Source organism: Cucurbita moschata, unplaced genomic scaffold, assembly GCF_002738365.1.
Source record: "Cucurbita moschata cultivar Rifu unplaced genomic scaffold, Cmos_1.0 Cmo_Scf00015, whole genome shotgun sequence".
NCBI classification, from domain to species: domain Eukaryota; kingdom Viridiplantae; phylum Streptophyta; class Magnoliopsida; order Cucurbitales; family Cucurbitaceae; genus Cucurbita; species Cucurbita moschata.
The window spans coordinates 2397686-2418572 of NW_019268531.1; the positions used below are offsets into that span (position 1 = coordinate 2397686).

Genomic DNA, 20887 nt, shown 5'->3' on the forward strand with positions numbered 1-20887 from the left:
AAAAAAAAAAAGAAGAAGAGAGAAATGAATCATAAAGAAACCACGTGGGAGGTGCACATGAGGTAGTTGAAATAGTTATTTAAAAAACAAAAGAAAAAAAAAATAGAAAAGTACAGAGTGTCAAGCATTTATTATCCCAGTGGAGAAAAAGTATTTAATAATTATAATTTATTATCCACGTCGTATTATAATTAAAATTGATTATTTTAGTTTTTATAATGATTTGATATGTAATAGATTACGTTAAGGAAGGGAGAGGGGCATGGATTCCTTCCCAAGCAACAAGTTAAAAAAACTTATGAAATTCGGGATAAACCGTCCAGGAACCTATCTCCATCTTATCAAGCCTATTTTCGTAAATATTCTCCCATTGTAGGGGTAGTCCCTTCATTTGCAATTATGATCCGCCATATAAACCCTGATGGCCCTCCGCGGGCTCCTTTATTTGTCGTCGCCTTCTACAGATGTTGTTTACAGTTCCGTTTTCAATTGCATAACTTGTACAGCAAGCGTTTCAGTTTTTTAGCTCTCTTCGATCAAGGTGCGTACTAATTTTTCTTCGTTTCTCCATTGAATCTCTGCTTCTTTATGATTTTTGTGTTTCAACATTTACTGCTTACTGTCTGTCGGCGGGAGATTTTGGCGGTCGCCTTCACTCTCTGCATCGAGTTCGTTTTTTCTTTGAGAATTATGTTTACTATTTGGAGTTGGTGTTAATTCGTGATAATTTGGTGTTTGGTGAGATATTTCTGATTAAGATCTTCTTCTTCTTCTTCTTCTTCTTTGGTTTTTCAATGTGGTCTTTGCTTCGTTCGAAATTGGATGAACAGTTCTTCTTTACTTTTTGGATTTGGAACTTTGCTGCGCTCTTGGTTGCGAAAACGCGTGATGATTCGTGTTCTTCTTTTCTCAGTTCCTTTATTATTTTTCTTTTTCAAACTCGTTGATCGTTTTTTTTTTCTAATTTTGTTGAACGTGATGGCTTCAAGGTAATACTAATTGCCGCGAGGAACTTCAGCCTTTTGAGCTTAGAAACTGAAATTGCGGAACCTTTTTTTTTTTTTTTTTTTTTTTTGTTGCCTTCTGTTAATGTTCTTGATTTGCCGAACCAGCTTAATAGATTATTTTTTATTTCTTCCGCGTGTTTAACTTTCGATTTTTTCTGATAATTGTATATTATGTGAAGAACTGGTGTTTGTAGGGAAAAACCACACTGATTCATCCAAATATCTGTGTGATTCATTCTGCCTTGTGGTGGTTGAAATCGAAAGAGATCTTCTATCTCTTCTCTATTTTTAGTAAGCACGATGACTTTTTTTTTTTTTTTTCGTATTTTTGAAGCAAATACTGAAAACTTCATCATTTTTCTCAAGTTTAGTTCTTAAATGTTGAAACGTTGTATTGTGGCTTATTTCGTATGAACTTGCTTCTGAGGATTTGAGTTTTTTTTACCCTGTATTTGTGATCATGCATCGCTGATTGCGTAGGATCTAATTTGTTCTGAATATGGATTCACTTTTGAATTCCATTTTTTTTTTGGTTCAACAATGTTTTCTCTGTAGAATTTATTTTTGATCTGTTCTCTGCAGATTTGAGGATTCTTTTATTCCACTCCTTGTAAAGAGGGAAATTATATCAGCTACTGCAAATCATATAGGAGTTTTGAGTCCTAAAATATCTGCAGAGGGGTAGTTACTACTGAATCATACAACATATCTTGGACTAGAGTCCATTGAACCAAGTCCTGGAAACTCTTGCAATACCAATTGCTATAGTGGCCAAGATCTTCTTGCTGTGGACTCATTTCTGATTCTTAATGCGAGCATCTCAGAATAGCCAGGCATCGTCTGGGATCCATGAGATGCATCACCAGTCTGTGCAAAAGATAGATCCCTACTATTTATCACATTTACACATATTGGAAAACAATGTTTCTCCTGACGCAAGCAGCCAGGGAAACAGTGTTAACTTTTCTTCCTTTAAGGATCAGTTCTTTACTCTGGAATCATTTCCGGCTACTGCTGATCTGAGTGCCTGTAATTCCCCTTCTGCTGTAAGTGGTCTGTCTTCCAGGAGCCCCTTCTCACCTCAAGGTTCTCAATCATGCTCCTCAGATCAACCCCATTCCTTTGACAACACATGCGGATCACCACAAAGTGGATGCTCAGTGACTGATGATGATAACGAATTAAAGTACAAGCTGAAAGAATTAGAAATTTCTTTGCTGGGGCCTGAATCTGATATTTTGGATAGCTGCTACTGTTCTTTCAGGGGTGGGGCACATCAAGATGCTTCAGTAGCAAGGTGGAACTGGAATCAAGTGGCCGAGATGATTCCTGGACTTAACCTTCGGGATACGCTCATCCATTGTGCCCAAGCAATTCATGATTCTGATCTAAATGTGGCAACCTTATTTATGGATGTTTTAGGGAAGATGGTTTCTGTCTCTGGTGATCCAGCCCAGAGGTTGGGCGCTTACTTGTTGGAAGGGCTTAGAGCAAGGTTGGAACGATCTGGGAGTGCAATATACAAGGCCCTAAAATGCGAAGAACCAACAAGCTCTGAACTCATGTCCTACATGTCTGTTCTATTCCAAATCTGCCCGTACTTTAAATTTGCTTACACCTCTGCCAATGCTATCATTTGGGAGGCCATGGTAAATGAACCGATAATCCACATAATTGATTTCCAAATCGCACAGGGTAGTCAGTATATACCTCTCATCCATGATCTTGCCAATCGGCCTGGTGGCCCTCCAGTTCTTCTACGCATCACAGGTGTGGATGATTCCCAATCATCTCATGCACGAGGAGGGGGACTTCAAATTGTGGGACAGAAGCTAGCTCAGCTGGCTCAATCAAAAGGAATTCCCTTCCAATTTCATGCTGCTGCAATGTCCGGTTGTGAGGTTGAACGTAGTAATCTTAGAATACGTCCTGGAGAAGCGTTGGCCGTAAATTTTCCATACGTCTTGCACCACATGCCAGATGAGAGTGTGAGCACACAGAATCACCGAGATCGGCTTCTAAGGCTAGTCAAAAGCCTGTCACCGAAAGTAGTAACTATTGTTGAGCAGGAATCTAACACCAACACATCCCCCTTCCTTATTCGTTTTCTAGAGACGCTGGATTATTATACTGCTATGTTTGAATCAATAGATGTAGCTCGTTCGAGAGACGACAAGCAGCGAATCAGAGCGGAGCAGCATTGCGTGGCCCGAGACATAGTGAACATGGTAGCTTGTGAGGGGTTTGAAAGGATAGAACGTCATGAACTCCTTGGCAAGTGGAGGATGAGAATGAAGATGGCTGGTTTCACTTCATATCCACTGAGCTCCTCTGTAAGTGGAGCCGTCAAGAATTTGTTGAGGGATTTTAATGGGAACTATAGACTCCAAGAAGTGGATGGGTCTCTCTACCTTGGCTGGAAAAACAGAGCAATGGCAACCTCCTCTGCATGGAGATGAAAACCTGAAACTCCGTTGCAACATTTTAGAGCATGGAGCGATAATGACCCGTATAGCTTCGTAGAATGTGAGGTCAACGCTCTTACTGTTTGTAGGAACCCAAATCTTGAAACTTGCTGTAAATTTTCTGGCTTTGGCGAAAGAATTTTGTCCTGGTAGTGCCGTATTAAACCTCATAATTACAAAGATAACTAGTTTTATATCATATCTGATTCCATTAAGGACGGTGTTTGGAGCTTTGGTTTGGAATTAAAAACCTAGAGTTCCTAGAACTCATGGGTTTGTTGGGTTGGGTGGTTCTTCAGGTGAGGGTTTGACTGGGTTTGATTAGCCTAGCATAGGTATCCCAAGTTAGTACTTCGAAGGACAGTCATCATCCCGTTGATCTAAACGTTCCAATGCCTGTCAGCTTGCTCGTCGACATAGTCAAAATGTCCTATATCATCATCTCAACTACGAGTGGATTAGGGATGTAGAATTCTTCATAATCGAGGTGGTGATCATCATCAAGGTTCGGTGCAATTTGTGATAAAGACCTATAGCTATATTATAATACCATAGGAACAATTCATTTTTTAGGCCTTTGGCATTGTTAACACTTCCTTGAATGCGTAAAGTAATTTACGAGACAAATAGAATATTTTAATGTATAGACATTGATTCAAATGATATTTCTATTATTTTCACTTACTCATTGAATATCTCACTCTCAGTTTAGATGCATTCAAACTTGTTCCATCCAAATTCACTACACGATAGCTCTACGTCTAGCAATCACAAAGAACTGTTTCTTCAAGATTCTGATGATTCTGATCTAGACCCTAAATTTGGGTCGACGTGAGATTTATGCTGTAGAGGTAAATGAGGGAGGGAGAAAATAAATAAAAAATTAAAAAAAAAAAATCTTAAATCAATGAGATCGAAATTTCAGATTATTGGTTGACAACCTAGGTGGCCAAACATAGATTTGAATTTAGAACTAACCCAATCCAAATCCCAACTGATAACCGGGGGCTGATGATCTAAGCAATGCTTATTAATATCCAAATGCTAAGATTCGACGTATTTGTTCGGATATACTAAGAAACTACCTCTCTCTTTCTCTCTCTAACTGCGCTCAAAATGAATAATTAGATGTCGAGAGCTGATTCGTTCAATCTTTGCCGTAAAATCGTCTCTGACAGCTTCTATTGTTTTTCATTTTCTGCACAAACAGCAGTAGCAACAACAAAAACAACCACTTCCATCTTAGTTTGTTTGTTTATTCTCCTCCTCTTCCAATTATCCCAAAATCAAGTACGATCAAAATCCGGGATCTATAAATTTCCGTGTCTATTGGTTGATCTCCACGTTCATAATCCCGTTCCTGAATCCCTACCAAAATCACGTTTCAGCTGTGTTAATTTTTCAACGATCCGGTTGAAAAATGGAAGAATCGCCATCGCAGAGGGACAGGGAGAGAGAACGACGCCGTATAAGGGACAGGGAGAGAAGATCGTCGATGACCGTAGAACAGAGAGAGAGGCATCTCGCATGCCGCCGACGAAACTACCATCTACGAAGACTGAGATCTCGAAGCGTAAGAGCTTCGAATCCAAGCGTTTCGTCACCAATTGAAATGGCTGAAACCAATTCGCATCAGACAGTCGCAGAGACTTCCATTGCAGAGCTTGATCTGCAACGAAATGGGATTACGCTCATTGATTTCAACCACGAACAACAGATGACGTCTTCCGGTGAGCAGAATGTGTTCTTTAAAGATATAACTCAACCCGTGAGATAATTTCTCTCTGAGTTAATTTTGTTGCGAATTGTTTCATTAGGTTCCGAAACTTTGGACCCAAAAGCTGAAATTCTTCAGGGGAGGGTTCGTTTGAGTCATATTCGACGACTTGCGCGTTCAATTGGGATTCACCAAATGATGGATTCCATGGAAGAATCGAATGGAAATTGCAAGTCTGAGGATCATAGCTTGGAATGTGATCCAAGAAGATCGTCGAAAGCATTACGGCTAAATCGCGTGAAGCATCTCGCGAGAAAGATGAATTCTTCTGCGAAGCCATCGGCTGTTCCTGATGAATCACTAAATCAAACTGCCATTGCGGGCAGTACTGATCTCTAAGCTCTCCATCCTCCGTTTTGTCGATCAAAATTCAAATGGAGGCTTCATACGATGGAGGATTTCGTTTATAAGCATCATCGACATTGATTGACGAAATGGGAAACAGATGCGGTTTCTAATGAAGCCTCTTGTTTTATGTGGAAATTGAAGTGGGGTTACTTTGGTTTGTGCTGAATTGTTTTAATGAAGGCAACAAAAGAAGACAAAATGCCCAATGGTACAGAGGCTGGGCTGCTTGAGTTTGGCTTAGCCTCGAGATATGACAGCAGAGGAGCTCAGAAGATCGTATACGTGTTCTAACGGCTAATCAACCTTACATGGTGATTTTAAGTAAACAGAGAAAAGATTTTGCTGTTCATAATCTTGTTCTTGAAAGATGAACATACGTCAGTGTCTTATAAAGATATTGTGGAACAATAATAGTTGATTGATTTTGAATTGAGTGAGTGGTTGAAGAATTTTGCAATGCTAACCCATGTATTAAATTTTGATATCATTGTGTTGCAAAGAAATGGATTCAGAAAGAGCTGATCAATTGAGGTTGAAAATGGCTGCAAAAAAGTACAATTATTTTTCTAAGCGAACATCAAAACCTAATCTTCATAAAGAACTTAATAAACAGTTAATCTATGATCAAAATTCTTCATGAAGCTTTAATCCGCAGAAGATGAACGCCGACCAAATGCCAACACGAATTTCTTCTTCCAAGACTTCTAACCTGTGAACAAAAACAAGAACAAAAACACTGCAAGAATTTGCTACACATATGATCTAAAAAGGAATGCCTCAGAATAGCGGATTGACAGCAAGGCTTGAATAGCCATTCAGTCCCGAAAGATGGTATTTTGTTAACCGATATCATCATAGGCATTGGAAGGAAATCTAACAAAAGAAAATGAAAGATTTGAGGGTTAATAAAGAATATAGGTCTCATGGCCAGTCCCAAGAAGTAAAGGCAGCAACGCTGCTCTACAAGGCAATGGAATATGAGACCAGCAGCCGATGGAGGCTCCAAAGGAGCCATCAACATCAACCGGAATTACTCTGTGACGTTAACTTTGGCACTATACGAACATAACGTGTTCGCTCCAAATTTAGTAAGGGATTGGATCATAAATCCCCCGTCACATAAACACAGCAAATAACACAACATCAATAAAATTATCAAAACAAGGCATTGAAGAAATTGAAATGTACGTCTCATGGCATGTCCCAGGTGGTAATGGCAGCGAGGCTGCTACACAAGGCGATGGAATATGAGACCACCCATGACGGAGGAGTTCCTTAGAAAGGAAGACCGTCAACGTCATTAGACATTCTATACGACGTTTACACGGAACTGTGCAGAAATAGAACAGGTCTGCTTCCTCTTAGTAAGATACTTCCTCGCAGAAGTCTCCCGTCGCATTTAAACATCAACAAAGGCAAAACTCGAATCAAAGAATAAGAGCAAGAATCATCTCTATGAAACACAAAAACATTTAAGAACAAAAATCAGAACAGATTATCGAAACAGAAGCCTCAATTCAATCAAATCCAGATTCTGCAATACCGTGGAAGTGATGAAACTGCTAAATCCGAACTCAAAAGTGATCGAAACATATAAACAAACGTGCAAGGAAGAACTCAGAAATCACCGATTGAAGAAATGCCGCTGCAAAAACCCTAAACCTCCAACAAGGGCTCAGAAAAGGTGCGGGCGGTGCAATGGATGAGAGTGGATGAAGAGGTATCGCCGTCGTGGTCAAATATAAAGGAGAGGTTGGAAACTGTAGACCGTTGGATTGTCATAGAAATAAATCTCGGCCTTTCAATTGTCTAGGGTTACATGCCGCCATGAGATGGGGGTATAATCGTCCATCCGAGTTTATACTTTCCAAATTTTCAATTAAAATTAATTTTCTAAATTTAAAATTAAATAATTGTGTCCAAATAACATGTTTTTAGCTGTCAAATATTTCAAATCTCCCTACCCATATATAATAAATAAAAATAATGAAACTTAAATTATCTAAATATTTAGTAGATGAAAAAAAATTAAAATCATAATTTAGTGAATAATACACATATTACCGTCGTTAAACTAACTCGAAGGTCACCATTGTAATTGTAAAATTAAAATGAATTTTATATTTAAAAAGTGTTAGCTAAAAAAATTCAATTTTTTTTTGTTTAATTACGAAGATAATCCATTTATAAAATGAGTAAATATTAAGATATAATATTTTAAAAAATAATAATAAATAGTTATGGAATATATTTAGATATTTGTAATCCATTAATATTTTATATTAGTTTCATTAATTTATATTTTCTCCTTATTTTTAGGTATTAGTTGCACATCTAATCTAACTTCTATTTCTCATTCTTAATATAAAGATTTTTATATTTATATTTATATTCATATATAATATAAACTTACGAGGAATACATTCAAACATTGATAGTTCCGCCGGCAAAATCAAATCCCATAATATAAATTACTTTGGAGCGAAAGCACATTCAACAATCAAGCAAAAAAGAAGCCATTCAAAGTCTGAGCACCAGAAAGTTGTGTGAAAATAACCGGAAAATGCTCTGTTCAAACAAACTACGGAAGAGAATTGAGTGTTTGCGCTATCCACAATCCTCTCCGTGAAGAAGGGGGCGTTTCAATTTGGTAAGATTCATGTTTATCTGGCCCTGTTATTGTGTTCTGCGAATTTTAATTTTATATTGCCTATGTTCTTGTTTCGTGCCGTTCATTTCATGAATTTTTGCTACACGTATTACATAATTCATCGTATTTTCCAATTTGGGATATGGGGAACTTCAATTCTCTCGCATTTAATGCGTCCTTTTTGAATGTTCAAAACTTCATAGGAATCTTAACCCAAATCGAAAATTACGTATTTACGCCTCTTTTTGGCATCTTTCGTCTATATTAAACCTCCATCACCCACCATTGTTGAGTAAATCAGAAAGGCCACATGCACTGAAGCTTCTGAGTTTAAGCTTACACTGAAAGGTGATGCCTCTTCGTTATCTTTTCCCCTCCTCACTGTGGCTGGTGGGTTTGGATGATTTTAACGGTGGAAGAAATTTTTGGGTGTTTTTTTTTTTCGTTCTTTGTCCAGATTTTCCCTTGTTGGAACATTTGATCATCCAAAGAACTTGAGTTTTTGTTCCTTGTTGTTGTTGCTGCTTCTGGTTTAGACTTGGTTTGACTGTTTCCTCGGATTGATCTGAAAATCAGCTGAAGAGGTTATTGTAAATTAGATGAAGAGATGATGATGGATTTGAGTTTTTGTTTTTTCGTTTGCTTTAGAGATTCATGCAATTTGCCGTTGTAATAGATTGATTGCTTGTTAAAACCATTTGAAGAGGGTCATTCAAAATGGTGGAAGGAGATGCTGTAAAGGCAGACAAAGCAGAGTTTTTAGAATGTTGGCAGACAACATGGAAGACACCTTACATTATGCGCCTTGCTCTGTCTGCTGGAATCGGCGGTCTCCTTTTCGGATACGACACCGGTAATTCCTGACCCCGACCTCGACCCCGACCTGCATTGCATAATGATATTCTTCTTACGTTTTTGTTGCATTGCAGGTGTGATCTCTGGGGCTATGCTCTACATTCGAGAGGATTTTGAAGTTGTTGACAGGAAAACATGGCTACAGGCAAGTCATGCTTGGGCACTAAGTTGTTGCTGGTTTAAGTCTCTTTTAAGTAATGCTTACTTTGATCATTACAGGAAACCATTGTAAGTATGGCTGTAGCAGGTGCAATTGTGGGTGCTGCAATTGGTGGCTGGATGAACGATAAATTTGGTCGAAAAAAGTCGATTCTAGTTGCCGATGTCGTGTTCTTCCTTGGAGCTATTGTCATGGCTGTTGCTCCCTTTCCCGGGTTCATTATCGTTGGGAGACTTATAGTAGGTTTTGGGGTTGGAATGGCATCCATGACTGCTCCTCTTTACATATCAGAAGCTTCCCCTGCTAGGATTAGGGGTGCTCTTGTCAGCACTAATGGATTGCTAATCACTGGAGGACAATTCCTTTCCTATCTAATCAACCTGGCTTTCACTAAGGTAAAATGGAGCTTCCTTGTTGATGGTTCAAGTTATGAACTGTGAATTTTATGTTCTTATTTTCAGTTTTTTAGTTTGTATCTATCTTTGTTGCAGACCAAGTTAACATGGCGTCTAATGCTTGGAGTAGCAGGACTGCCAGCTTTGGTTCAGTTTGTTTTAATGTTGTCACTGCCTGAGTCTCCTAGGTGGCTTTACAGACGGGTAAAGTTTGAAACATTCTACAACCTTTTCCTACGAGCTTCCCAAACAAGAGTATTAGTAACTGTTTAAACTTTCTCGTGTCCATTTCTGTTTAGCTCTTATCAGTGTGCATTAGAAGTATTTGTAAGTGGAATACTACTTCGATTATTCTTAACTAGTGTAACAACCTGGCTTCAAACTAACTAGACTGAGCTCACCGCTTGTAGATGTAGTCCGTTTTGGCCCGTTTTAAAACACGTATGCTAGGGAGAGGTTTCCACACCCTTACAAGAAATGCTTCAACCGAATGTGAGAATTCTCAAGAGGTTTCCACAACCTTACAATAAATGCTTCATTTCCCTCTCCAACCGATGTGAGATTTCACAATCCACCTCCCTCAAGGGCCAGCGGGCATCTTGACACACCGCCCGTTGTCTGGCTCAAATACCATTTGTAACAATCTGAGCCCACCCTAGTAGATATTGTCCACTTTAGCCCATTATGTATCGCTAACAGCCTCACGGTTTTAAAACGCATCTCCTAGAGGGAGGTTTCCACTCTTACAAGAAATATTTTGTTGTTATCTCCGACCGATGTGGAATCTCACAACTATTTAGAATGCACGCTAAACACACACATTTGATGAATCATCGAAGTTCTAATCAAGGGCATTTTGATGGAAGATTTCCTTTTCAGAGTGAACACATGTTGCTAGTTGTTACCATCAAACTTACTGAAAACGAATTTTTCCTGATGATCAGGACAGAGTAGATGAAGCAAGAGGCATACTGAAGAGGATATATCCTTCTAATCAAGTTGATGAAGAGTTGAGATTACTGCATGAATCTGTAGAAGCAGAAAAGGCAGAAGAAGGAGCAATTGGAGATGGAAGTATAATAGCCAAAGTTAAAGGAGCTTTGAACAGCCAAGTCGTCCGAAGAGGGCTTTACGCCGGGATCATTGTCCAAGTAGCACAGCAGTTCTGTGGTATTAACACTGTCATGTACTACAGTCCAACCATCATCCAGTTTGCTGGATTTGCTTCTAATACAACAGCCATGGCGCTTTCTCTAGTTACTTCCTTTCTCAATGCTGCTGGCACTGTTGTAAGCATGATCACGGTCGACAGATATGGGAGAAGAAGACTTATGATGATCTCGATGATCGGAATTATCACTTGCCTTGTGGTGTTGGCCGGAGTGTTTTTCCAATCTGCTAGCCATGCTCCAGCCGTCAACGCCTTGGAATCCACTCACTTTGGAAGTAACTCTACCTGTTCAGCCTATATCTCAGCTCCAGACGCATCCTCATGGAACTGCATGTCATGTCTAAAACAAAATTGTGGATTCTGTGCCAATGGAGATAGTGAGGTAAAAGCATCAACTTCCTTTCTTTTTCTTATTTGCTTTAACAATCAACAGAAACTGATAAGTTGTATGCTGAACGAAATATCAGTATCTTCCTGGAGCATGCTTGGATTTGACAAAGGCCGTAAGGGGCAAATGTCGGTCGAACCACCGAGTATGGTTCACAGAAGGCTGCCCGAGCAAAATCGGCTTCTTGGCTGTGGTGGTGCTGGGGCTTTACATCATTTCATATGCACCAGGTATGGGAACAGTACCATGGGTGTTGAACTCTGAGATTTACCCACTAAGATACAGAGGAACTGGAGGAGGAATTGCTGCAGTTTCAAATTGGGTTTCAAATCTGATAGTGAGTCAGACATTTTTGACATTGGTGGAGGCTCTCGGGGCTGCTGGTACATTCCTGCTGTTTGCAGGATTCTCGTTACTTGGATTGGTTGGTATATATTTTTTAGTACCTGAAACTAAGGGATTGCAGTTCGAAGAGGTTGAAGAGCTGCTCAAGCAAGGGAAGAAGCACAAGAGCAGCAAAGGCCAGAAGGAAGTGTTAGCACAATGATTCTTGTATTTTGTTTTGTCTTTTAGGTAAATCTTCAGCAGAATTGACATGAACTTGTATTTAACTAAACTAAACTTCCTTGTGAATAAGTTTTGGTAAGTTGGAATAAATTGTGCACGACAACAATGCATGATTGACCATTATTTACTTCAGCTGGAGGACACCGACAGTTGGGTCATCTATCTTACGAAACTGGTTTTAAGAGGGAGATTTTTGAATAGAAATAGCAATGATCCACAGCACAGCAAGCAGCGACAGGACAAAAACATACCTGCTCAGCCAGCTAATAATTCACCTCTAAACGACAAGACATGGTAAAAGACTACAACCCTACAAAATATTTCTAAATCTATGGTGGGGCATCCGCCGCACCACACACAGCCTGTGCCTTCGCCTAAGATGATGTTCCATGTTCATGCAATTGCAAGAAAGCAAGAACAAAGCAAGAAAGTGAAGTTTCAAGGAGGAAAAGAAGAGAAGATATTAACTTTTGTGCTGAGTATCCAACACAATGAATTTACAAATTTTGTGCACTTCCCAGCACAGCTTTAATATGTGAAAAAAGATGATCAGTTCCACAGAATCTGGGTTCACCCATACAAGACACGCCCAACCAGAATTTCATCAAAACCCAGAAAACTAAACCTACTGATATCTCGGAACCTAGCTCAAAATCATACATCATCTTCTCTAACCGTCAGTTTTTGGCTTTACTAACTGCACTATTTGCTCCATTCTAATCATCGTTCTTCCAACATTCTCAACCACACTGTACAAACCATCTAAAAGAACCACTCCCTATATACAGCAATCAGGATACCACTACTTGAACTTGATAATACAATTACCTTCTGAAAAAACCCAGTTCAGGCCTTTTGTTTTAAGGACTTGATGAGGATGCTTCTTGTCTTGGTTCTCTTAAGTAACCCAGAAGAGTTTCCGCCTGCAAAAGAATTAGCAACTTTCCATCAACAAGGTGTTCATTTCATAGAATCAGTGTAGTAATTGGTGACTGATCAGTTTTTGGTAATCACCTTATGCTTTGCTCGAACGCTTCCAGTCTGTGAAAGTGCAACCAGAGGTGGAATTCCCCCCTCCCTTACGAGCAACCCTCTATTTCTTATACTGTCAACACACAATTGCAAGAGTGTCAACACTGCAAACTCTTTCCCTTTCACCGACCCATCTTCAATTGCTTCCACAAGTGCAGCAATTCCGTTCTCTTCCACGATTGCATCCTTTCCCTCTTGAATCGCTGCTAGGCTACTCAGAACTACCATCGCCTTCTCTGCTAAACCTGTACCTTGCTCCGCTACCAGCGCCACTAATGGCTTCACAGCTCCAGCAGTAACGGCACGCTCCTTGTTTGGTTTGATCGAGCAAAGCTTGTAGAGCGTCGTGAGCGCGTCCTTTTTCCCTCTATTCGATCCATTCAATAGCAGAGATACTAGTGGTGGGATGGCGCCGCAAACCCCAATCGAAATCTTGTTTTCCTCCAACAAAGCGAGGCTCATCAGAGCACACGCCGCATTCTGTTTTGAAGTTTCCGTGCCAGTTTTGAGCGCATAAACCAGCGATTTTATGGCTCCAGCATTCGAGATTATAACCTTATTAGACTCATGGAGTGAGAGATTCAGCAGGGCGGTTACAGCGTGCTCTTGCGTCCATGGATCGGTAGATCGAAGCAGAGGAATTAAAGCAGAAACGGCGCCGGACTCCCCAATGAGTACTCGATTATCGGACCGATTCTTCGCCAGAAGCCTCAGCTTGGCCGCCGCAGATCGCTTCACCGCAATTGACGACGACTGGAGCCCATCGATGCAGATCTTGACAGTCGGCTGCAGATCTTCGGGCGAAATACTCTCAATAATCTCAGTGGAGAAATTCTCCCTCTGCAGAAATCCTAAGCACGGCTCTGGCTCTGGCTCGGCAACTTCACCTTCTCTTTTAGGAACAACCGCCATGGACGGTAAATTTGCAAGTCTCTGCAACTCTCCCGAAATATCACTGCTACAAGCAGAGAAATCACTGAAAGCATGAGAAAGTTCAAGAAAATCCTGTTCCTGCTCAGACGATTGGTTAGCCCACTTAGGGCTACGAGATGCCAACTCCCCAAGCCTGAGGTCGATGACAGAATCAGTAAGATTCTCAGAGACGAAGCCGGATTTTCCTGCCACCGACCCATTAAAAGTGCAGCTATTATCATCTTGAAAGAAATTAGAGCGAATAGTGCGCATAGAACGGCCAATGTTCCTGCTAATTCTACTGGAAGTGGTAGAAGACGGACTGTAACAATTTCTCCCCAAAGGAAACCGATTAGAAGTGGAATGAGAATCCTCAAGCGACACCATTTCCAAAAGCGGAACTATAAATCTCAGTTCAAAACCCCCAAAATTCTTCGATAGGAGTACGAAAAACTCCGTCTGATTCTCAAGAAAATTTCATGGCCGGAAAAAGAGAGAGAAAGAGAGAGGAATTTGGTTTCTGAACGATTCGAACTTCGGCGTCCGTCTGGGTTTCGATACAGCTACGAGGCTTTGAATGGCTGCAATGATCACAAGCCATTTTAATAACCGAAACTTGGGCCACCCTCTTATCTCATCGGACCAAAGAGGAGGGTCTGACGTGACAACCGTCACAGCTCCCTGGCCGTGGGGTATGGATTCCATGTGTGGGACCGTCGGCAAGTGACCAAACCGACGTCGTTTCACTCCAAATCACAAAAAATCCCATTTATAATTTTAATTCCTTTTAATTAAAATTTTCTGGTGGGCGCAGCTTTTTAATTTAGACCCAACGGACTCGGGTGAAGAATTCACACAGTTGTGTAATGGGTATAGATCTTACGTGGCAGAATCGCGTCTGGGACTTTACGACAATAGTCAGCATACAGCTGTAACTTCAGCGCTGAAACTAACACGTGTCCGCTTAACATTACGCCGCATCGTATCCCAGCCATCGTTTCCTTTAAGGTGAGGCGCATGCACACGTGCCAAGGAATAACAATACACACGTACTTGACGGCGGAAGGAATTTTACAGTGGATAAGGGATAGCCGTAAGTAATGCCTCGTTTTACCACTAGGGTAAAAATATAATGAAAAATATGTATAATAATGTTTGTATTTTATTTAAAGTCGTACATTAGAAAATCAAATATGACTGTTGTACTTTAATCAAACAGCGTGTTGCTAGGTGTATTTTTCTGTATAATTATTTAATAAAACTATGCTTCAAAATAAATAGTTCCTGAGGTGTTCGTACAGACTAGACCATTCATTATATTGTGTGGATTTTCTTTTTAAACATTAAAAAAATTATTATTATTATTAAAATTTTATTTGGTATATTAAAAAGCAACTTTTTTTTCCTAATTTATATCTTTTATTTAGTTTATTTCGTTTAAATAAAATATGAAAATTCAAAGTGATGTGTACGTGGCAGGTAAATGGAATTATTCATTTATAATGTCATATGGGGAGATTTTAAATTATTAAATAGCTATATCCACTCTTTTTCACGTAATAAATGCATATTTTGGTGTCACGTCACATACTTTATAATATGCTTTTATTTTATTGACAAAATGAGTTATATAAAATTAAAATTAAAGAAAAATTATAATATTAAAAGACCGAAGGGAAATTAATTAATATTATGTGAGTTTAAATAGGGAAATTAATTAATAAATATATTTTATTTGGAAAAAAATGGTTGGTAATATGGGTTTCTTAACAGGGACGCTTACAGGGTGATATGATATAATCAATAGGGACATTAAATGTAAATTTATGAACAAAAAAGGAGAAGCACCAACTACATAATATTATGAGATTAATTAATTGTAATTAAGTGATTTAATTGTATTATTTGGTGCGGTTTTGGTCAACATGCTTAGCTGTCAATCACTCTAATTGTACGGTGATTAGGACACTTTTCTAATTAATCAACGTGGATTCAGATTTTGTTTGCTCCCATTCTTGAATCATGTATGTAAAATAAATATTTATAACTTTTTTAAATTAAAAATTTTATTTAAAAAAAAAAAGACTTTTTTTAAAAACAAATTTACAATTTTTAAGACTTTTTATAAAATTATAAAATTTAGTTTTTTTTTAAACGAGTAATAATAACCACAAATAAATCGAAATAAGGTTTATAAGTTTAATTTACTAAAAAAAAATTTAAAAATATCACTATCTTAACACTATATTTTTAAAAAAACCATAATTTTAAAATTAATATTAATAAGTTTTACTTTTATAAAAAAAAATTAAAATTTTATTACCGAAAACTTATAAATTATTTTCAAACTTTTTTATAAATATTTTTAAAACATCAAATAACGGTCGGAATATATATATATATATATATTAAAGTTTAAAGGTATTTTCAAGTTTTAATTTTTTTTAAGATATTAGCGAAAAAAAATTTAGTAGTATTTTTATTTTATTTTTTTAAACAAAATATTAATGATTTCTACCTAAAATTAGGGAAAATGTATTTTAAAGATTTTTTTTTTTTTAGACAAATCACATAATTTTTTAATTAATTTATCATATAAAGTTAATATGAACACACTCTTTTAGCACTAAAAAAGAAAGCCTATGAGGAAGTAATGTAGTGTGAGAGTTTAGGTAAAAAGGATTGATTATGAAATTTGAATTTACACCACACGGATTCAATTATGAGACCCATAAAGTTTGGTGATTTCATTTATAAAAAGATGCATTTTTTTAATATAAAGTTTAGTGAAAAATCCAGAATACTAAGTTTTGGAGTCCACTGCTCACAATGATTAGATATGAATTTGGGCATATATTATATAAGATTTTAATAAGCAACCATGTGCATACGTGACAATATTTTATGGGTTTGCTTAAAATGTTAAATTATTTTGTTTCTTTACTTTTTAACTCCAATTGACCATAGTGTTGGACTGGTTGGTTAGGCAAACCATCAAATATATTAAAATTAAATGGATGCTTCCAGAAGTCCTGGATTTGATTCGAACTTTGGTCCATTTACTTCTAGAAGTAATTTTAATGTGTTTTAAATATCAACTAGGCTTTTATTTATTTATTTATTTATTTATTTATTGAGCCATAAAATTATATTTTTATTCCTTTTTGACTAAATGAAGATAAATAATAAAGGACAAAAGAAAAAGAAAAAGAAAAAGGCAATTTCAAAAGGAAAAGCAACTCTCTTTATTAAAAATTAAATAAAAGACAATGATATTTGGGGGGAGTTAAAATTAGAAGATAAACTATATTTTTAATTTTATTTTTAAAAATTTAAGGATATTGATATTATCTTTCAAAATTTATGTCTATTTTTAAAATGGGAAAGAGATAAGATCCTTTCCTGAACCAGAATCGAGCACAAAATGCCGAGCTAAGTGGTTAAATGAGGCTGGAAAAGATAAAGGGAGGTTAATTGTCCTGACTAATCTCTCGGGTGAAATGTCTAGGTGACATGTGCATTCTGAAATCTTTCCATAATAAAGCAGGAAGAAGGGTGTGATTCTGGGCGAGATACCAGTTGAAAAAGTAAATTTAAATCAAAGGTATTTTTAAGTTTTTAAAATTTAAAAGGATATAAATTAAAGAGTTTTTTTTGTTCTTCTTTTTTAAATTAATTTTAATGGTAAAGTAGTCGGTGAAGTGGGTAAGTAATTCTGGGCTCTGCTTTTTCTTCCTCTTCTTGGACCTAATTATTTTTATTCCCATAAAATAATAATTTTCTCATTTAATACTGAGTTGTTGAACCCTCCTTTCTACTATCATTTAATTATTTTTCCAAAAAGTCAACCTCACCTTTTTTTTTTCTCATTTAATTTTTCATATTTTTTCTTCAACATTCATTTTCATTATTCCCATCAACTTTAATTTCTCACCCACTTTTTCATATTACAGTAATAAAATATAAAATTTAATTCAAATAAAAAATGATATATTTTATCTTAATTTAAAAAAAAAAAACTGGTATTTTTATTTGAAGACATAATTAAATAAATGGGCTAAGGAATTGCTACATATTTTCTTTGAAAATAGCCATAATAATTCTTTTTGGTTGGCTTTTGGGCCCACCTCCAACTCACATACCTCTACCTAGCCCCCTTCAATTAAGCCAGAATTATTTAATATCCATCATACATTTATGTGAAGGAATATAATTTATTGTTTTTAATATATATTTTTAATTAACCTCCATATTGAAACAAAATCTTAAATTAAATAAAATACCCAAGAACGTTTTAATAATGTTTTTGAATTTTGAAAAAAAAAAAAATTTATTCAAAAGCCCACTTCCTAGCCCCTAAATTCCTTCTCTTCCGTTCTAATGGACTTGGATTAACATCAGCCCATTTATTCAAGCCCACTGGGCTCTTGGGCTCTTGGGCTCTTGGGCTCTTGTTTTCCTCAAGCCCGTTTCCACTCTGCACGGATTCGACTTATATGCTTGAAGATACACTCTCATCAAGGATGTGCCAAAGCTTCAACAAATGCCTCCTTGAGAAGTGGATTAGAGGAAGCAACTCTCGTTGCTGTGATATCAAATTCTGTACCAGATCTGAAGCAAGAACATCAAAACAAACAAACAACAAGCTTTTCAGCTCTGAAGAAAGCAAACAATAGCATGAAGAGAAATTTCGTGTGATTACTTACGGGTCATAAACCAATCCTCCAGCTTCCGTAACGATCACGGCGCCAGCAGCCACGTCCCAAGGACCTCCATAGCCATTTATATAAAATAGATCGATTCTTCCATACGCAATGTCGCATAGACTTAATGCACATGATCCACTTATCCTAAGAGATCTCGCCTACAAGCATAATAGATAGACTGATGATAATAAACCAAAGCCAATGATTGAACTAAGATGTCAACTTTCAAATGAGCTTAAAAATGCACCTTAAAGAGAAGCCTATTGATTCTGCCAGTAGTAGCATCTATATACGATTTGTCACGTGTTGCTGCAATCTGTTCATCCAGCATTCAACAGTTACGATTGGTTTTTTCGTGTTATTCAAATTTGTTTATTAAAAACCATACGTGATTTAACCCTGTTTTCACTCTTTAATTTGAAGTGTGCCATAAGATCTTGATTTGAATGCTGACTTTTACCTCAATTGCCAGAAGAGATTTCATTAGTTCATCTTGGGAGGATACTGCAGTATGTAGAAATTCATTTAAGAATTTGATGTGATGCGACAAACCTAACCATGTAACAGCCCAAGCCCCAGCAGATATTATTGCCATCTTGGGCTCTCTTTCGAGCTTCCCCTCTAAGTTTTTAAAACGCATCTGCTAAGGAGAGATTTTCATACCCTTATAAAGAATGTTTTGATCTCCTCCCCAACCGACGTGGGATCTCACAATCCACCCCCTTTGGGACCTAGCGTTCTCGCTCGCACTCGTTCCTCTCTCCAATCGATGTGGGATCTCACAATAGTTAGGGAGGAAAACGAAACATTCTATATAAATGTGTGGAAACCTTGACATAGCAAACGCATTTTAAAAACCTTGAGGGAAAGTCCGAGAGGGAAAACCCAAAGAAGACAATATCTGCTAGCCATGGATTGGGCTACTACAAACCATGCCTAGTGTTTTTGCTTGAAAGGTAGAACTTAAAAGATCACATGAACTCACCTTTAATGGCTTTCTCATTGAGATACGCCCCTTGTCCACGAATGCCAGTAAAAAGCTACACATGATACAGACACGATTGAATAGAACTATAAATGACTTTGGCCAATAAAAGCCGATAAGATAGCCAATATTAGAAGTACAACGATAAAATCAAAATAATTGTAAAGTTTCAGACATTATAAAGCAGAATCCAAACTATACTGTTCTAACAGTCATACACATTTCCTCACCTCATCAATGATTGGATTGAATACAACACCAACTGTTGGAACTTTGCCAATAGTTAAACCAATTGAGACACAAACAAAGGGAAACCTGACAATTTTTTTGACAGTTAATGAGATTTTTATAAACAAGAAATAAGATTGGATAACCACAGAGCATAGATAAATTAGCACCCGTGAACAAAGTTGGTAGTTCCATCGATGGGATCTACTATCCATGTGGGCTCATCAGTCAGCTCTACAGCACCATTAGCAGCTGTAGTTTCTTCACCAATAAACTAAAACAATGAACGATTGAACCAAATAAGGTCACAGTCCAGTCAAGATTACAGGGCTTTCCCATGAAGAAACTGACTAAAACTCTACCTTGTGCGACGGAAAACGCTGCTTGAGATGACCAAATACAAGATCTTCACAAGCTTTGTCAGTTTCAGTGACCAAATCCACCTGTATTCCAAGACAAAACATAGTAGAATCCATAAACAAAAAACGGATTCAAATTCGACACTGATAATGACGACAATAAAGCGGTACCTCTCCTTTGTGTACGACATGTTTAGTTAGGTAGAATTTCTCACGAATCAACTACAAGAAACGAAATAAAATTAAAATCGGAGAAAAACCAAAATCAACAGTAAAAATTGATTAGGAAAGCGAAAAGAGCACACGATCGTAAGCAAGAACAAAGACTGACCTGACCGGCTTTCTTGGCAGCATCGACAGCAGCGGCAAGGAACTCTTGAAGCGAACCTAAAATCAGACGATTTTTTGTTTGCAGAAATGATTAGAATGGGAGATTAGGGTTCATAATATAGAAATGAAATGGAAAAATTGAGAAGTTGCGAGGCGAAATCAAGACGACAAATGAGGGATTCATTAGCCTACCCACCATGATCAGACATTGTTGGTTACTGGAATAGGGAAGGAGGGAGTTGAAAAATGGCATCAGAAAAGTAGCATCTTTCATCCGTTCATCTGATCCATGTTGCCCAAGTAGCTTAGACCCTAAGCACACTCATTTATTTATGGCTTCAATAAAAAAAAAAAAAAAAAAAAAAACATGTTAATTACTACTATTTTAATTTTGATTTAAAAAGGAACTTGAAATCCGGACGGTCGGATTTCTATGGGGATGAACTTGAACTGCAAAGTGGAGAGATCAGGGCCGTACAGCTGTATAAACCATGTTCGATACAGTGAAGTTACGGTGTAACTGATGCACCAGAGCATTATCGGCTTCTAAAT

The 20887-nt window shown here is 37.6% G+C and overlaps 5 protein-coding genes and 1 non-coding gene across 12 annotated transcripts; 3 read left to right on the top strand and 3 right to left on the bottom strand.

Annotated features, from left to right (window-relative positions):
- Positions 1 to 431: 431 nt before the first annotated feature.
- LOC111453140 (scarecrow-like protein 13) lies at positions 432 to 3671 on the top strand. Of its 2 annotated transcripts, none has more exons than XM_023094112.1 (2): positions 432 to 541; positions 1590 to 3671. In XM_023094112.1, the coding sequence occupies exon 2, from the start codon at positions 1817 to 1819 to the stop codon at positions 3464 to 3466; it is 1650 nt and encodes a 549-aa protein (XP_022949880.1). In that variant the 5' UTR covers positions 432 to 541; positions 1590 to 1816; the 3' UTR covers positions 3467 to 3671. The 2 variants fall into 2 exon arrangements, with proteins under 2 accessions (XP_022949880.1, XP_022949881.1); XM_023094113.1 differs by lacking the exon at positions 432 to 541 and adding an exon at positions 904 to 1298.
- Positions 3672 to 4592: 921 nt separating this feature from the next.
- On the top strand, positions 4593 to 6024 carry LOC111453147. The gene is made up of 2 exons (XM_023094120.1): positions 4593 to 5202; positions 5290 to 6024. The coding sequence occupies exons 1-2, from the start codon at positions 4893 to 4895 to the stop codon at positions 5586 to 5588; spliced, it is 609 nt and encodes a 202-aa protein (XP_022949888.1). The 5' UTR covers positions 4593 to 4892; the 3' UTR covers positions 5589 to 6024.
- A 345-nt stretch (positions 6025 to 6369) lies between these two features.
- On the bottom strand, positions 6370 to 6459 carry LOC111453899. The gene has a single exon (XR_002712321.1). It is a non-coding gene; the product is annotated as a small nucleolar RNA SNORD96 family (small nucleolar RNA).
- A 1581-nt stretch (positions 6460 to 8040) lies between these two features.
- Positions 8041 to 11915, top strand: LOC111453138 (inositol transporter 4-like). Of its 5 annotated transcripts, none has more exons than XM_023094104.1 (8): positions 8041 to 8247; positions 8451 to 8595; positions 8705 to 9100; positions 9177 to 9247; positions 9322 to 9657; positions 9754 to 9861; positions 10602 to 11210; positions 11296 to 11915. In XM_023094104.1, exons 3-8 carry the CDS (start codon positions 8965 to 8967, stop codon positions 11761 to 11763), a joined length of 1728 nt encoding a protein of 575 aa, XP_022949872.1. In that variant the 5' UTR covers positions 8041 to 8247; positions 8451 to 8595; positions 8705 to 8964; the 3' UTR covers positions 11764 to 11915. The 5 variants fall into 5 exon arrangements, with proteins under 5 accessions (XP_022949872.1, XP_022949874.1, XP_022949873.1 ...); XM_023094106.1 differs by having other exon boundaries at positions 8896 to 9100; XM_023094105.1 differs by having other exon boundaries at positions 8924 to 9100.
- A 313-nt stretch (positions 11916 to 12228) lies between these two features.
- Positions 12229 to 14429, bottom strand: LOC111453141 (U-box domain-containing protein 4-like). Its single transcript, XM_023094114.1, has 2 exons — positions 12798 to 14429; positions 12229 to 12706 (listed from the first exon to the last, which is right to left on the bottom strand). Exons 1-2 carry the CDS (start codon positions 14112 to 14114, stop codon positions 12644 to 12646), a joined length of 1380 nt encoding a protein of 459 aa, XP_022949882.1. The 5' UTR covers positions 14115 to 14429; the 3' UTR covers positions 12229 to 12643.
- Positions 14430 to 17995: 3566 nt separating this feature from the next.
- On the bottom strand, positions 17996 to 20671 carry LOC111453628 (inositol monophosphatase 1-like). Of its 2 annotated transcripts, none has more exons than XM_023094798.1 (11): positions 20532 to 20671; positions 20337 to 20392; positions 20177 to 20227; positions 20009 to 20089; positions 19817 to 19920; positions 19649 to 19733; positions 19419 to 19473; positions 18894 to 18937; positions 18681 to 18749; positions 18434 to 18591; positions 17996 to 18338 (listed from the first exon to the last, which is right to left on the bottom strand). In XM_023094798.1, the coding sequence occupies exons 1-11, from the start codon at positions 20542 to 20544 to the stop codon at positions 18245 to 18247; spliced, it is 810 nt and encodes a 269-aa protein (XP_022950566.1). In that variant the 5' UTR covers positions 20545 to 20671; the 3' UTR covers positions 17996 to 18244. The 2 variants fall into 2 exon arrangements, with proteins under 2 accessions (XP_022950566.1, XP_022950565.1); XM_023094797.1 differs by having other exon boundaries at positions 20528 to 20664.
- Positions 20672 to 20887: the final 216 nt, after the last annotated feature.

Excerpts from the sequence above, each read along its gene's own strand:
- LOC111453140 (XM_023094112.1), top strand. The coding sequence starts at position 1,817 with ATGCGAGCATCTCAGAATAGCCAGGCATCGTCTGGGATCCATGAGATG.
- LOC111453147 (XM_023094120.1), top strand. The coding sequence starts at position 4,893 with ATGGAAGAATCGCCATCGCAGAGGGACAGGGAGAGAGAACGACGCCGT. Across the intron at positions 5,203-5,289 it reads ACAACAGATGACGTCTTCCG|GTTCCGAAACTTTGGACCCA; the intron begins GTGAGCAGAATG and ends TTGTTTCATTAG.
- LOC111453138 (XM_023094104.1), top strand. The coding sequence starts at position 8,965 with ATGGTGGAAGGAGATGCTGTAAAGGCAGACAAAGCAGAGTTTTTAGAA. Across the intron at positions 9,658-9,753 it reads TCAACCTGGCTTTCACTAAG|ACCAAGTTAACATGGCGTCT; the intron begins GTAAAATGGAGC and ends TCTTTGTTGCAG. Across the intron at positions 11,211-11,295 it reads GTGCCAATGGAGATAGTGAG|TATCTTCCTGGAGCATGCTT; the intron begins GTAAAAGCATCA and ends ACGAAATATCAG.
- LOC111453141 (XM_023094114.1), bottom strand. The coding sequence starts at position 14,114 with ATGGTGTCGCTTGAGGATTCTCATTCCACTTCTAATCGGTTTCCTTTG. Across the intron at positions 12,707-12,797 it reads GCGTTCGAGCAAAGCATAAG|GCGGAAACTCTTCTGGGTTA; the intron begins GTGATTACCAAA and ends ATTCTTTTGCAG.
- LOC111453628 (XM_023094797.1), bottom strand. The coding sequence starts at position 20,609 with ATGAAAGATGCTACTTTTCTGATGCCATTTTTCAACTCCCTCCTTCCC. Across the intron at positions 20,090-20,176 it reads ATGTCGTACACAAAGGAGAG|GTGGATTTGGTCACTGAAAC; the intron begins GTACCGCTTTAT and ends CTTGGAATACAG. Across the intron at positions 19,734-19,816 it reads ACTACCAACTTTGTTCACGG|GTTTCCCTTTGTTTGTGTCT; the intron begins GTGCTAATTTAT and ends AAAAATTGTCAG.